The sequence below is a fragment of the Salmo trutta genome, chromosome 35 (assembly GCF_901001165.1).
Source record: "Salmo trutta chromosome 35, fSalTru1.1, whole genome shotgun sequence".
Taxonomy (NCBI): domain Eukaryota; kingdom Metazoa; phylum Chordata; class Actinopteri; order Salmoniformes; family Salmonidae; genus Salmo; species Salmo trutta.
Window position 1 is genome coordinate 4,037,720 of NC_042991.1, and position 16,675 is coordinate 4,054,394.

Below are 16,675 nucleotides of genomic sequence, written 5' to 3' on the forward strand. Positions count from 1 at the left end.
AACGAACTGAAACAAGGAAGGACTACCATAACTTGTCCAAAAATAAGCATATTTTTGTTTTCCATTGCAAAATGCTTTGGTATGGTGTGCTCTAATGAACAATCTTTATGTGTAGTGGCCAGTCTAGCATAAAATGGCTCAGACGGGTGGATGCTACTGTACAAATGGGTGGTTGATGAGGTCAGTTACCTCTGCTTTGAATAATGCACTATATAAATACAAATTATTGCATTGGTGTATTTGCCAGCAAAGAGCTTCGATTTTCTTCTTAAACTCCACAACCCTGTTCAGAAATGTGTAATATTAAAGTTTAGGTCTTGAAAGGCTCTAGACAAATGAAATGTATTGTAATTCCAGACACAACAACAGCAATAGTGACTTGATGGGGGAGAAAGTTGAAAACCCTGAGCACAAACAATCACATAGGAGGTTCATCAAGGGCCTTCAAACATCTTCTCCATCCATTGCTGAAGTGTAAAAGCATGCCAATCACTTTGGCTTCCCAAGGGGACAACCATCTAGCCTGGTTAAGCCAGACTGAATGCTGCGTCCCTTGGGAACAAACCTGATTTAGGCTCTGTCTATGAGAGGAAAAGCTTAGTCTATGAATCCTGCTGTAGCTGAACTGTTCTGCAGATCGAGTCAAGAGGTGGCAGTTAGCTTACTGGGAAGGAAAATGCAGACAAGTAGAGTTACTGGTTCAAATCCCAGGACAGGCACACAGTGGGATGAGCAAGTGGAAGGTTGCTGGTGTCAGAGCCATTCTGCCATTGAGCAAGGCATTTAACCTGGAAATTGTTCTGCACTGCAGTTGACCCTGTGCTTATTTCAGTGTGTGTGTGTGTGTGTGTGTGTGTGTGTGTGTTGTATGGTTGGGCGATATTACGATAGTATCATCTAGCGAGGATGATTGACAGTCTCATTGACGACCTCATGATGGGACAAACGATACCTAACCCATTTCAACTTGACTGCCGCAAAGCAGGGCAGTGCATGGATGACATTCCGAGTAAGGCTATAACAAATATGAATATAGTTATTTCAATTAATATGTTGTATTTACAGAATGCAAGATAACTATGTAGACAGAGCTAAGAGTTTCACCAAAGCAGCACAAAATGTTAGATCAGAAAATGTTTTTGTTTTGTAAGGGCCAAAAGTCGAAGTAAATTGTTATAGGGGACATTTATTATTTTAAAAGCCACATTTTCAATTTTCTCTCGATTTGATATGAACATGACTTGGCACAGCTTTATTTTTAATGTCAAATATTTCAGGCCACAAAAAGTGAAGTTCAACAAACAATGTCAAGATGTAAAAATCAAATGAGAAGTCAAAAAACTTAGGCTAGGCTACAGCTGAGCAAAGCTTATGAAAGAAAGGATGCATAGCCTATAGGCGTATAGGCTCATTTCCATATTATTCTAACAATGTGCAACCTACCTACAACACATAGTAAGCCCTGGCCTAATAAGAGGAGGATGAGGCAAAAATGCAAATCAGTATATAATTATCCAGTTCTAAGGACAGCAGAGTTGCTTGCTCTGCAGCCCATGATGATTAACAAACCGTCACCCGATGTTGACTTTGTGTCACTCGCACTTCGGCACAGACACACAGATAGGCTTAGGCTACACATCTCTTTCATGTCACATCTCCAATAGAGTAGAATAGTCTACTAGAAAATATTTGGCTCCACTATCTTTTGTCAATGATCCGATTTCTCCCGTAACATGCGAGTGATCGCTAGCAGTGTTTCTTTTCTCCCTTTTTTTAAATCATTATTGGCTGCTAGGAGGTGAAAACATCTTCTGCCATTTTATAAGTGCAGAATCATGATAGGACAAAAGCTGATATCTCCCAACCATGTTTCAATATGTTTTGTGTTATTCAATATTGCAACAAACCCTAGTGTGCTGTCTCAGGGGGTTGAAAACAGAGCAGAGAAGATATTCTATATTCTAACAGATTAAGTACAACAGAGAATCAAGTACTATTTTCTTTCTGCTCTTACCGGTTGTGTGCTGTGGAGATCTCCTCATGCTCTCCGAACTCGCTGCGGTAGGCTCCGCTCACCATCCTGGTGCTGGCTTTATGTTCCCCAAACACAGCCTTCATGGCATCTGTGATCTCCCCTACAGAACATCTGGGGAATGCACAACAACATGTCTCAACAACATTTCTCTTTCAATAAAATATACCAGCAGGGTTTCACAACGCTCTCCTTCAATACTCCCTGCCAGTTCAGCTTACTTTATTTATTTTTTAAATCAGGATTGTCTATTCCGTAACAACTGCATTGCACTGATCGCCAGGGAATCCTGGGTTCAAAGAAAAATGCTGTTATGTATTTCTTAGGTGGTTGTTTATGTCATTGTTTCCCAAACCACTGCACTGAGGCTAGGTAACACTGTCACCACCGATAAATCCACAATAATCGAGAATTTCAATAAGCATTTCTCTACGGCTGGCCATGCTTTCCTCCTGGCTACCCCAACCACGGCCAACAGCTTAGCATCCCTCGCAGCTACTTGCCCAAGCCTCCCCAGCTTCTCCTTCACCCAAATCCAGATAGCAAATGTTCTGAAAGAGCTGCAAAATCTGGACCCATACAAATCAGCTGGGAGAGACAATCTGGACCCTCTCCTTCTAAAATTATCCGCCGCCATTGTTGCAACCCATATTACTAGCCTGTTCAACCTCTCTTTCGTATCGTCCGAGATCCCTAAAGATTGGAAAGCTGCCGCGGTCATCCCCCTCTTCAAAGGGGGTGACACTCTAGACCCAAACTGTTATAGACCTATATCCATCCTGCCCTGCCTTTCAAAAGTCTTCGAAAGCCAAGTTAATAAACAGATCACTGACCATTTTGAATCCCACCGTACCTTCTCCGCTGTGCAATCCGGTTTCCGAGCCGGTCACGGGTGCACCTCAGCCACGCTCAAGGTACTAAACAATATCATAACCGCCATCGAAAAAAGATTGAAGACGGCTACACAGTACATTGACCTGGCCAAGGCTTTCGACTCTGTCAATCATCACATTCTTATCGGCAGACTCAACAGCCTTGGTCTCTCAAATGACTGCCTCGCCTGGTTCACCAACTACTTCTCAGACAGAGTTCAGTGTGTCAAATCGGAGGGCATGTTGTCCGGACCTCTGGCAGTCTCTATGGGGGTACCACAGGGTTCAATTCTCAGGCCGACTCTTTTCTATGTATATATCAACGATGTCGCTCTTGCTGCGGGTGATTCTCTGATTCACCTCTACGCAGACGACACCATTCTGTATACATCTGGCCCTTCTTTGGACACTGTGTTAACAAACCTCCAGACGAGCTTCAATGCCATATAACACTCCTTCCATGGCGTCCAACTGCTCTTAAACGCTAGTAAAACTAAATGCATGCTTTTCAACCGTTCGCTGCCCGCACCTGCCCGCCCGACTAGCATCACTACTCTGAACGGTTCTGACTTAGAATATGTGGACAACTACAAATACCTAGGTGTCTGGCTAGACTGTAAACTCTCCTTCCAGACTCATATTAAACATCTCCAATCCAAAATTAAATCTAGAATCGGCTTTCTACTTCGCAACAAAGCCTCCTTCACTCATGCTGCCAAACTTACCCTAGTAAAACGGACTATCCTACCGATCCGACTTCGGCGATGTCATTTACAAAATAGCCTTCAACACTCTACTCATCAAACTGGATTCAGTCTATCACAGTGCCATCCGTTTTGTCACCAAAGCCCCATATACCACCCACCACTGCGACCTGTATGCTCTAGTCGGCTTGCCCTCGCTACATATTCGTCGCCAGACCCACTGGCTCCAGGACATCTATAAGTCTTTGCTAGGAAAAGCTCCACCTTATCTCAGCTCGCTGGTCACGATAACAACACCCACCCGTAGCACGCGCTCCAGCAGGTATATCTCACTGGTCATCCCCAAAGCCAACACCTCCTTTGGCCGCCTTTCCTTCCAGTTCTCTGCTGCCAATGACTGGAACGAATTGCAAAAATCGCTGAAGCTAGAGACTTATATTTCGCTCACTAACTTTAAACATCAGCTAACCGATCGCTGCAGCTGTACATAGCCCATCCAATCTGCCTACCTCATCCCCATATTGTTTTTATTTATTTTTCTGCTCTTTTGCACACCAGTATTTCTACTTAAACATCATCATCTGCACATCTATCACTCCAGTGTTAATTTGCTAAATTGTTATTTCTTGCTACTATGGCCTATTTATTGCCTTACCTCTTCACACCATTTGCACACACTGTATATAGACTTTTCTTTTTTCTATTGTGTTATTGACTGTACACTTGTTTATTCCATGTGTAACTCTGTGTTGTTGTTTGTGTCGCACTGCTTTGCTTTATCTTGGCCAGGTCGCAGTTGTAAATGAGAACTTGTTCTCAACTGGCCTACCTAGTTAAATAAAAGGTGAAAAAAACAACAACAAAAAAAACGAACAAAAAAAACCTTTCCTCTCCTAGAGACCTTCCTGTCAGTTCATCTTATTTGAGCTAATCCAGAACTAGCCCACCGGAGTTAAGTTTCCAAAGGGTCTGTGATTGATTACCAGTAGAAGACAAGTGGAACCAGGTGTGCTTGTGCTGAATGGATCAAATAAGTGGAGCTGGCTGAACATCTGAGGGATAAATGACAATATCGCCGTGCACTACATAGGCAATATGTTGCAATTTCAGATTTACTCCATCTCTCCTTCAACTTTACCCCATGTCTCCTTTGATTTCATATACTGTACAGTCATTATCGTTTTTAATTGCGTGTATAATCGAGTATGCAATTGCTGCTGAATTATTTTGTAAGTCGCTCTGGATAAGAGCGTCTGCTAAATGACTTAAATGTAAATGGTTTGCCAGTCCTATAAAGTGCACTACAAGTGAGTCTTACCACCTTCGGTCATGTCTTTACTTTTCCATCTGTTTTACAGCTTGATTTTATAGTGGCTACACTCGCAGGACGCCATAGTTGTGTAACCGAGTTCATCTTCAGTGTGGTCACATAGTAGCCTACTTAACTAGACATTGTGCAGTGGCCATTGCTTTACATAGCCACATAGGCCTACACTACACTGAACCCTTGTTGTGCAGTGTTTATAACTACCCAGTGTGGGTGGGGGGGGGGGGGGGGGGGGGGGGGGGGGTTCTGGATCAAAAAGGGTGGGAGTGGCAGGGCGCTGTCGGCCCGGCTGAATTTCCGAGATTATTTTAGAGGCCCCAACTTGACATAGCCACATACTTAAAAACCAACTGGTGTTACAATGTTCTTACAGTGTTCTGTTGGTATGTTTCTTCTTCCTGATGGTTTTATGTACACTGCCCTTGGGCGTTTTAAAAGGCAGTTATAAAGAAAATGTACTACTGTTGCCATCATCGTTATCATTGTTTACACTACAGAGCATCTTTGTCTGTCTGGCTGTAGAGAATGGTCATATGGTCTGTTAAAATGGCATCTGTCCCTGTTCTAGCCATTCTTTTACCACATACATAACTTTAAAAACAGAAGTGTTTTAAATCATGTGATGCAAAGTGATTTGGGAAAATCTCAACAAACTAACAGTCCAAAAGTCCCAAAAAACACCCTGAATTAAAGGTTAATGGGATTCTCATTCAAGACTCCGATTTCATATCCACCACCTTTAACAAGGGCAGAGAACTGATAAAACTAAGACCACAGTTCTCAATCCCATAGATAATAATAAACCAATATTCAGAATTCTTGAAATCTCAGCGTCAGCAGTGGACAGTATTATTAGCTTCTTCAGGAGCTCTAGAACAAAATATGTATTTGGTCTAGACACTGTATTCCTGAAGAGACAAAAATATTCTCTGATTGTCCCTATTGTACATCTAGTTAATCTGTCCATCAAATATGGGTTCTTCCCCAATGCTTGGAAGTCTGCTGCAGTGATACCCGTTTTAAAATCTGGTGACCCAACACTGGTGGAAAATTACCAACCTATAAGCATTCTTCCAGTGCTATCAAAAGTAGCTGAAAGATGTGTGGCTGATCATCTGACTGATCACCTCATTCAGGGCAACTCCATACCTCAAATGCAATTTGGATTCACAACTAACCATTCAACCGAAACAGCCAATTGCTATTTTCTGGAGTGCATTAAATCTAAACTGGACATAGGTGGTGGAGTCGCTGCAGTCTTTTTGGATCTTAAAAAGGCCTTTGATACTGTGAATCATGAGGTCCTCCTATCCAAGCTATTCTCCCTTAATGTGTCCACTGAAGTCAAAGGGTTTGTTTGGGGGACACTCAGTCGGACTCTCTTTACTATAACATTGGGGTCCCATAAGGGTCAATATTAGGCCCCCTTCTGTTTGCCATCTATATAAATGATCTCCCACTGGCTAGCCCACAAGTTAACATGCAGATGTATGCAGATGATACAGTTCTGTATGTACACTCAAAAATAGACAACTAGTTGTTAACAAGTTAACTGAAGCTATGGTACATGTTTCTAAATGGATGTCTAATTCTTGCCTGCATTTAAATATCGACAAGACTGTTTGTATGTATTTCTCTAAGAAATCCATTGATTCTTCCCAACGAGCTGTTCTTGTTAATGGAGAGAATCTGAAAGTTGTGTCTAACTTCAGGTATCTCTGTGTCATTTTGGACTCCCAACTTGACATTTAAGAAATATGTGAAGAAGGTGGTTAACACGGTCAAGTTTGGATTATCCAACTTTAGGTTTCTAAGACCTTACCTTCCTCTGGAGGCCGCCAAACTATATATATGCATGTTATGATCTTCTCACATCTGAGATATTGTCTGACATGCTGGTAACAAGCAGGAGCTACTATTCTGAAAACAATTGAATCACTCTACAAACAAACACTTAACATTTTTGATAACAAACCAAACAGTTACCACCATTGTCACATCATTCACAAACAATTTATTCGGTCTGGATAGCTTTAAGCAGTATGTAGATGAAAGCCTTGCCTTTAAGGTCCTGCATGGTCTTGCCCCTCCACCCCTATGCCAGCATATCATGCTCAAGGAAAGCACCTCCAGGATAACAAGGGCAGTAACTAGAGGGGATTGCATTGTCCCTTTTCGACACAGTAAAATTGGTCAATCGGCCTTTTATGTTAGAGCTACAATATACTGCAATTCAATGCCCATGGACTAGAGAAACTGCACTGATTATTGTACTCTTACATTTTTATTGAAAACATAGCTCAAATCTATCCAAAGCTGTACATATGAGTTGACGACAGTTGATGATAGTGTTGTTGTTGTTAGAATGATATATTATTGGATGTAATGTATTTGTATTTTGTATTGTTTTAGTGAGTATTTGTATAGTGGCTGCCCAGGGACTACTGGTGAAAATGAGCTTTTGGCTAACCACTGCGCATTTACATGGATGTTGCATTATTGTAATATTGATGTTGATTAATGTGTATTGTCCCCTATAAATAAATAAATAAATACATGTTATGCAACAGAGTGTATTTGTAGGGAGGGATATGTGGTCATTCACGAGAACTTTGTTACTTGTGTAGATTCATTTAATTTTACTCAGCTAGTTGGATGAATTGCTTGTATTATTGTTGGGCATGACATGTTCCCATTTTGTGTATAATGAATAGCAAATCAATAGTATTTCATGTATGTGCAAAACAAATTTCCTTCAAGGGTAATAACATTTTGGCATTATTTATATTGACATTTCAGTCAACTTAGCAGACGCTCCTAACCAGAGCGACTTACATTCAACTAGACTAAATTTAGGAGGAAAAACAACCACATACAGTATCACAGTCACGGGGCCTAAGCAAGATTTGGTTGGTTTTTGGTTCATGCAATTCTACTCATCTTGCCATGGGGTGAAGAGGCATTTTAGATATTTTAAAGCTTATTTTGTGAAATTCTACACATTTTGCAATGATATCTGAATGAGAGTGGCTAACAAAGTCAATGGGGGCCCCTTGGAGGTCAGGGCCCGTGGGCACGTGCCCTTCATGCCCGGTCGGCAATTCCGCCATGTTTACTACAAGTTTAAATAGCTGACTCAACTAATTTACCAATCTAAAAACATTTAGAGTGACAATGGAGTGACTGACATATCAAGAGAAAAACTGCTGATGCACAACCAAATTTCGAAACTGCACCTTGAGTGTTCTACTATTCAACAGTAAGTAAAGTTTCCTTCAAAAGTGACAATGAGCCCAGGGTTGCTGACCATAGGACTAGCGAGGATAGTTTCTCACCTGGCTCTAGCAGCCTCCACAGACAGCCCCAGCAGGTTCCCCTCCCTGGTACGAGCACACTCCTCTATGGCCGACAGACACCTCTTCGCCACCTCAGCGTCACGACTCGCCCTCACCTGCAGGAGACACACAGACTTGATATACATATAAAACAATATCTTAACTTATTCCTTTTAGCTCCTAGTGAAGCAAATAGCCTCAACAGTGAATCTCCATCGAACCCTAATATGTTCTAATTATATTTCTATGGGCTTTTCATTGTATTGATATAATGACATTGTCTACATTGTGGTTTAGTGAGACCATAGACTGTTGTGCCTTAATGGGGTCAGAATTTTGTTTTGCTTTGCTTAATATTGACAATGATGTATAATAATCCATAACACAACCCAATGTTGGCCTGGTTCCCAGTCCAAGGATATCCCTTTGCTTTGCTTCTCCACCTCTCAGTCTTGAACCCTTGCTTTCATAGAAACCATGTGTCAGAACGAGGGACGTTACATCAAACGAGACATTATTTTGAGCACAATGTTTGGCACCTCATGTTCTGGACAGGAAAATGGCCACTTACTCACAGCCTGGTGGTCCATATCTATTAAGTGCTTTAGCCTAGTTCTCTGCTGTGTTTGTCCACTGTCATGCATTGCCATGACAACAATAGTCAGAGGAGTTGGACAACTCGAATACAGACCAGACCCGGGCTTAAGAATGAGAAGCCAAACCAAAGTCAAACTAAATTGACAGGCTGCTTGCCAAGGCAGTACAAAATATCTACAGTACAAAATCCATGTGTACGTGTGTGTATAGTGCGTATGTTATCGTGTGTGTATGCATGTGTCTGTGCCTACGTTTGTGTTGCTTCACTGTCCCCGCTGTTTCATAAGGTGCTTTTTTGATCTGTTTTTTTAAGTCTAATTTTACTGCTTGCATCAGTTACTTGATGTGGAATAGAGTTCCATGTAGTCATGGTTCTATGTAGTACTGTGTGCCTCCGATAGTCTGTTCTGGACTTGCGGACTGTGAAGAGACCTCTTGTGGGTTGTGGCCCTGACATGATTAGAATGACAACAATGTACAACACACTATGACCGAGTGTGGTCTTAGTTCGATGGCATTTTAAATGACAAAAACCACCATTTACATGATAAATACAGGGATTAATTGTCACTACAAACTGGCAATGCCACTGCTTATCTAGCCCACAAGAGGGATCACTTTGACAGTGACTCACTACCTGGTAGCACAATGAAGAGCCAGAAATGTCATTAGGGTTTGAATAATTACAGAAGTTGGCTTCAACTCCTCAAACTGAACATCAGCCAACCAAGCCATTGGACATTCAATTACATTAATGGGGAGTTGATGTGGTGACAAAATGGCAAATTTTTGGGGGTAGGTGAATTGGGCCATTTCACTAATGTTTCCATCCAGAGTGATATTGGTAAGATTTTAAATAAAAGTAATTTCATAAACTCTTCTCTCCATTTGCAGGCTTGTTTCAGGTTCAGCTGAGGACAGACTGGGTTTGAGCCCAGCTTGTCACTTGGTAATGAGTTTGTCTTTGTCTTAATTGACCTGTCCTGACTGACCGGAAGTCTTTTCCAGTAGCAGTGATTATGAGTGTGGTTAGGACAACAGAGAATCGGGGGGGGGGGGGGGGGGGGGGGGGGTGATGTCAGAAAGGCAGGAATTCCTGATTAATAAGTGAAAATCACTACCGGTAACTCAACCTTGACAGGGATGGGTTTCCACTCAGACTGCATTTGCCAAGCTAATAACCTTCGTAGAAATTAATTGGATCCTAAACCCAGTCACACAAAGGATTCACTTATACGGAGTCTCGAGAACGGAGTAGCACACACACTAATTAAGACATTTGATCACACAGGAAACACTTAACTATGCTTCATATTAAATATCTGTGACACACTGCCTGGAGTTTGATAAACAGCATTGGCACTTGGATTGGAACCAGTGCTATGGTCAAATGAAATTAAAATAGAGCTCTTTGGCCTACGAACTGCAGTGGTGGGTTTGGCGTTGAACAACTGAAGCATTTGCAGAAAAGTCCTTCATACGTATGGTAAAATATGGTGGTGGATCTTTGATGCTATGGGCCTATTTTATTTCCACTGGTCTGGGGCCCTTGTTAAGGTCAACGGCATCATGAACTTTACCAAATACCAGGACATTTTAGCCAAAAACCTGGTTGCTTCTGCCAGGAGGCTGACACTTGACCGCAAGTGGATCTTCCAGCAAGACAATAACCACAAGCACTAATCAAAATCCACAAAGAAATGGTTAATTGATCATAAAACCTAAATTTTGTAATGGCCATCTCAGTCTCCAGACATGAACCCCATTGAAAACCTGTGGTTTGAATTGAAGAGGGCAGTCCAGAAGAGCAGACAAAGGATATCAAGGATCTGGAAAGATTCTGTATGTAGCAATGGTCTAAGATCTTTATTGGCATATGTATATGTAATAATGTATAGTGCATTCGGAAAGTATTCAGACCCCTTGACTTTTTCCACATTTTGTTACGTTACAGCCTTATTAAAAAATTGATTAAAACATTTTTTTCTTCTCATCAATTTACACACAATAGCACATAATGACAAAGCAAAAAAAATTAAAATGTTGCTAATTGAAATATGACATTTAAATACGTTTTCAGCCCCTTAATGCTACTTTGTTGAAGCACCTTTGGCAGCGATTACAGCCTAGAGTCTTGGCACACCTGTATTTGGGGAGTTTCTCGAATCCTCTCAAGCTCTGTCAGGTTGGATGGGAAGTGTCGCTGCACAGCTATTTTCAGGTCTCTCCAGAGATGTTCGATCAGGTTCAAGTCCAGACTCTGGTTGGGCCACTAAAGGACATTCAGAGACTTGTCCCTAAGCCACTCCTGAGTTGTCTTGGGTGTGTGCTTAGGGTCGTTATCCTGTTGGAAGGTTAACCATTGCCCCGTCTGAGGTCCTAAGCACTCTGGAGCAGGTTTTCATCAAGGATCTCTTTACTTTTCTCCAGTCATCTTTCCTGACTAGTCTCCCGGTCCCTGCCGCTGAAAAACATCCCCACAGCATGATGCTGCCACCACCATGCTTCACCGTAGGGATGGTGCCAGGTTTCCTCCAGACATGACTTTTAGCATTCAGGCCAAAAGAGTTCAATCTTGGTTTCATTAGACCAGAGAATCCTGTTTCTTATGGTTTGCGAGTCCTTTAGGTGCCTTTTGGCAATCTCCAAGCAGCCTGTCATGTGCCTTTTACTGAGGAGTGGCTTCCATCTGGGCACACCATCATAAAGGCCTGATTGGTGGAGTGCTGCAGAAGTGGTTGTCCTTCTGGAAGGTTCTCCTATCTCCACAGAGGAAATCTGGAGCTCTGTCAGAGACGACCATCAGGTTCTTGGTCACCCTCCTGACCAAGGCCCTCCTCCCCCGATTGCTCAGTTTGGACGGGTGGACAGCTCTAGGAAGAGTCTTGGTGGTTCCAAACTTCTTCCACTTAAGAACGATGGAGGCCACTGTTCTTGGGGACCTTTAAAGCTGCAGACATTTTTTGGTACCCTTTCCCAGATCTGTGCCTCGACACAATCCTGTCTCGGAGCTCTATTCCTTTGACCGCATGGCTTGGTTTTTGTTTTGACATTTACTGTCAACTGTGGGACCTTATACAGACTAAATTGTGAATTACTAAATTGTAAATTGGGTGTGCCTTTCCAAATCATGTCCAATCAATTGAAATTACCACAGGTGGACTCCAATCAAGATGTAGAAACATCAAGGATAATCAATGGAAACAGGATGCACCGGAGCTCAATTTCAAGTCTCATAGCAAAGGTTCTGAATACTTATGTAAATAGGGTATTTCAGTTTTTTTATTTGTAACACATTTGCAAAAATGTCAAAAAACCTGTTTGTGCTTTGTCATTATGGGGGTATTGCGTGTAGATTGATGAGGATTTGTTTTAATTTAATCCATTTTAGAATAAGGCTGTAAAGTAACAACATTTGGAAAGTCTGAAAAGGGGTCTGAATACTTTCCGAAGGCACTGTATGTGTGCGTGTAAGTCTGTAACGTCTGTATTAATGTTTTTAAATATATGTCAATTCTAAAGTATTTTTGTCTGTAATGTCTTTTTCATTGTGTCGGACTCCAGGAAGACTAGCTGTCACCACTGACATCGACCAATGAGGATCCCAATAAAATCTAAATCCCTCCCAATTTTTCTCCAGTCTCATAAAACATTTCAGAAAAAAGGCTCAGTGACGTTATCCTCCCAAGGGGAGTATTGAAAACAGGGGTGTCAATCTTTACTTGTTGAACAAAATGTATTTCTCTGCGCAATTGTATTAGTATAAAATAATATAATTTCATTTTTGGGGGGAGCATACAATATAGCTCAGTATTTGTATTATTTCTTTTACACAGTGTTTTTGTTCATCTTTATCAAAGTTGACAATAATTATCAACCTGACTGTAGCTCTATTCCAATGTTAAGTGACCTTCCAGGAGAGGCCGAGAGTGGCACTAATTATACTGTGGCCCACAGCACTAGGTAAACAAATGTCTTCTTGTCAGTAAGCATCTACACATGATTGCTACTCACATTATTACACACATTAACTATCATCATTGCTGACATGTGCACGAGGTGACGCGGTTGGAAAAACATTGAACAGAATGATAAAACTTGATAAATGATAAACACTATAAGATGTGAATGTCAAATTCTATTGAAATATGCCCAAATGATCCCTGAACTGAATCCAACAGAGAGATGAAAATATTTCAAATATTTTTATTTTCCTTAAAGACAATGTTGACTTTCATATATTTTTTCCACTGAACTACTCTGACTTGATTATTGAGGTAAATCTTCACAGTAACTGAATCTTAAATTCAAATCTGACATGATTGGTTTGCTGCCATGTTCTACTGTTCAAGGCATTACTGTCTCATTGTAATAGAAGTATCTACTGATCTATGATGTGAAACAACCTATGGGACATAAGTAAAAATCTCTTTTCTCTCTTATATCTGATATCGATGACTACAAAATGAGGTAAACCCGCTTCCTGTTCAAATCTGTAAGCAAAGCGAAGATGACCTAGCTATCTGTATGTAAAGTATGTATTGTGGTATTTGGTCTCCATTTTTGCCTTTCCTACTTGTCTTTCCTGTGATGAGCTAGATTTCCATCCAATTGGCAATAGATTTTCATGTGAATATTCTAAATTCAAAAGGCACTCGCACATCTGAGCAATCTTTTTGCAGGTGCATGGTAACAGTTGAACAAGATGAAGGAAAAAGGAAACCGCACACTGCTCTTGATAGTATCACTGATCTTTAATAAGCTTTACGTATCGGCCTCACGGCCTTCGTCAGAGCTTTCGTGAGTTAAAAAAAAAAAATTGCACCCTTATGTAGACCTAGCCCCACCTACATCCGTTCCACGCATCGAAAGGGGTTGGAGGCGAAGGTGAATATGCTGTGAACATTCTAAAATCCGCATAAAAACAATATGCTCATTTTCCCAACAAAGATGTGTTTCCATCAAATTGACTAGTTGGATAAAAAGCTGTGCGCGATGACAGTGCACATAAAAATATTTTTTTCTGATAAATACAAGTTAAATACAAGTTAAATGGGTTTCCATCTCATTTTCAACTCTCACGAAAAAACATTTATGTTGCGTTTTATACCAAAAGTGCCCACTCTGGTATTGGCACGTATGTCCTAGCCAACAGCTCGCAGATAGAGTGGGTATAGCCTACATTTATTTATTTATTTTAGTTAGTCTTTATTTAACTAGGCAAGTCAGTTAAGAACAAACTCTTATGTACAATTACATTTACATTTTTGTCATTTAGCAGACGCTCTTATCCAGAGCGACTTACAGTAGTGAATGCATATATTTCATTATTTTTTTTTTGTTTGTACTGGCCCCCCGTGGGAATCGAACCCACAACCCTGGCATTGCACACACCATGCTGGCGTTGCAAACACCATGCTCTACCAACTGAGCCACAGGGAAGACCAATGAGATTATTACGGACAAATAAACAAGATTATTTTTATTTGTCAAAATGGCAGCCAAGCATCGATGATCACGTCACAAGAATAAAACCCTCGATATTTATTGGAAAGGTGCATCAATTGAGCTCATCACCTTGCGCTTTCATCACCCTGTGAAGTTCATCATCTCTTATTTGATCTGTAGCCTAATAAACGACATGCTTTCCCGACGAGTTGTAGTGGGAGGACCACACAACATGTTATCGACGTGACTCCCAAGTTTACTTCCATATGATGGTTATTATATCAATATTTACGCATAAAAGTGTTTCCACCGACATTTCCAACATTTGAGGCAGCAGGTAGCCTAGTGGTTAGAGCTTTGGGCCAGTAACCGAAAGGTTGCTGGATCGAATCCCCGAGCTGACAATTGTAAATAAGAATTTGTTCTTAACTGACTTGCCTAGTTAAATAAAGGTTACATTTAAATTTAAAAAATTACATTTACATATCATTAATTTTACCGACACAAAAAGATCCTACCTTGTGTAGCGTATTTTGTTTTGTCGACATTTGGAAAGTTTACCGACAAATTTTCTGTTTCCATCAGGCCTGTCATTACATTTTTAATCAGACATGTACTTTACTCGCCTAAAAAGGTTGAATGGAAACCTGGTTATTGAGTCAAAACATTTTGCACAAGCAAAAGACACATTTCCATTTTAACTTAAAAATGCCGATAAAGCTTTGAACATGAACTCCAACTTTCATACTGAAGCTGATAGATAAGAGTCTACTATTAAATCTAGGTCTTGGTCCAGGCTGTTTTTAAATTGTCTTGGATCATAGGGCTGTCAATAGGCTATTACTATAATTGGCATGGGCACTGTGAGTACTGTTGGACAATTAGTCTTGTTGTTGGGTAAGGTTAATGTTGCACACCATCTTTCTGAAATCCAATACTCTTAATTTTCTTCCGACCTCAAGTCTCATGATAATGTTATATATTATAGACAAAAAAAAATTCCAGAAACAGAGAAAATGTATTCTATTCACAATAAAATAATTAGGTGTGGTGAAAGTGCTAGTAAGGATGATGACTGAGAGCAACGTGAGGGGAAAGAGGCTTTCCTCTATTTCATTTTTAAATGTAAACCTTCATCTAACTTTTTCCTCATCTCTCTACAGATGATTCGAGGAAGATCTGTTCAATCTTGTTAGTGTTCAACTGAAAGTTTATAACCTTTCAGTTGAACTTTAACTTAACCAATCCAAAGTCTATCCTTTTAATCGAACTTCTAATCTATACATCTCGCATGGGACAAAATATGGTTTGAGCAAAATCTATTTGTAGTATTATAGGTCAGAGGTTGTCAGACGGATGCGATATCTAGAGTCAGTTTAAAAAGATAACTTTTTCCTTAATTTCCAAGAGGTTGTGAACCTTTTGACTGTGATTAGTGTCAAATAGCGAGGTCAAGAAAAACAAAATGGCCTTAGTTGTAATGCAGTGAGGCATTGTAGGCCAACAATACCAGGCTTTTGTCATATGAGACGTTTCCTCAAGTCTGGACTATGTAGAATATCATACTACTACTGTGGAGCCATAACTCTATCAATGCTCACCGACTGATCCACCCAAGGGCCTAACTTGTGCAGCCAGGTCCCGTGTGTGTGTGTGTGTTTTGCCTCCCAGGCCCAAGAAGCAGGCAAAGATGGTGGAGTACTAACTAAAGGTCAATATTTGGAGACGTGTTACTAACCGACCCTCTGGAGAAATGAACGTAAGAGGGCTGGAGGATTGGTTGGGTCGTTTTTTGAATTGCGCGTTGAGTCTTGGGGTGAGTGTGACACTGACCTTCTTGAGTTTGTCGATCTGCTTGTTGCGTACGTTGGTGTTGTCGATAGCCAGCACATCAACTGACTCCTCTTTCTCTAGACGGTACTTATTCACCCCAACAATCACCTCCGAACCTGGGGGACACAACCAGAGGGACACACAGTCAGAGAGGGGGTAGAGGCAAACACATACTCGCTCATACGCATGCACACACAACACCCGGCCGGGTCTCCTTGCGTGCTAACCAGGCCGACCCCTGCCATGTTCACAAGACACACCCCAGTGGCCCTGCGAGCCCCCACTATGTTCACAGGACCCGACCCCTGTGCAGGCATCTGATAAGGACAGCCTTGGGTCCGCAATCAGATCAAAGGCTTAGATGGAGAGGTCGGAGCTCAGACACACACACACACACACACACACAGCCTGTCTGTTATTTTCCCCTCGCCAGTGTTCGCTAGGCCAATGATGAATGTATGATCCTGACTAGAGCTGTGGAAATAGACCGCTGAGATGGTAAATGTTACTTATATTTCGGCAGACTT

General features: G+C 41.2%; 1 protein-coding gene across 1 annotated transcript in view; it reads right to left on the reverse strand.

The window, feature by feature from the left end:
• Window positions 1–16,675, reverse strand: part of mmut (methylmalonyl CoA mutase) — a 41,528-nt gene that overhangs the window by 14,387 nt on the left and 10,466 nt on the right. The window contains exons 8-10 of the mRNA XM_029733011.1: window positions 16,149–16,264; window positions 8,271–8,386; window positions 2,015–2,146 (exon numbers count right to left, since the gene is read on the reverse strand). Coding sequence (XP_029588871.1) covers window positions 2,015–2,146; window positions 8,271–8,386; window positions 16,149–16,264 — 364 coding nt within the window. The remainder of the gene's footprint in view (window positions 1–2,014; window positions 2,147–8,270; window positions 8,387–16,148; window positions 16,265–16,675) is intronic.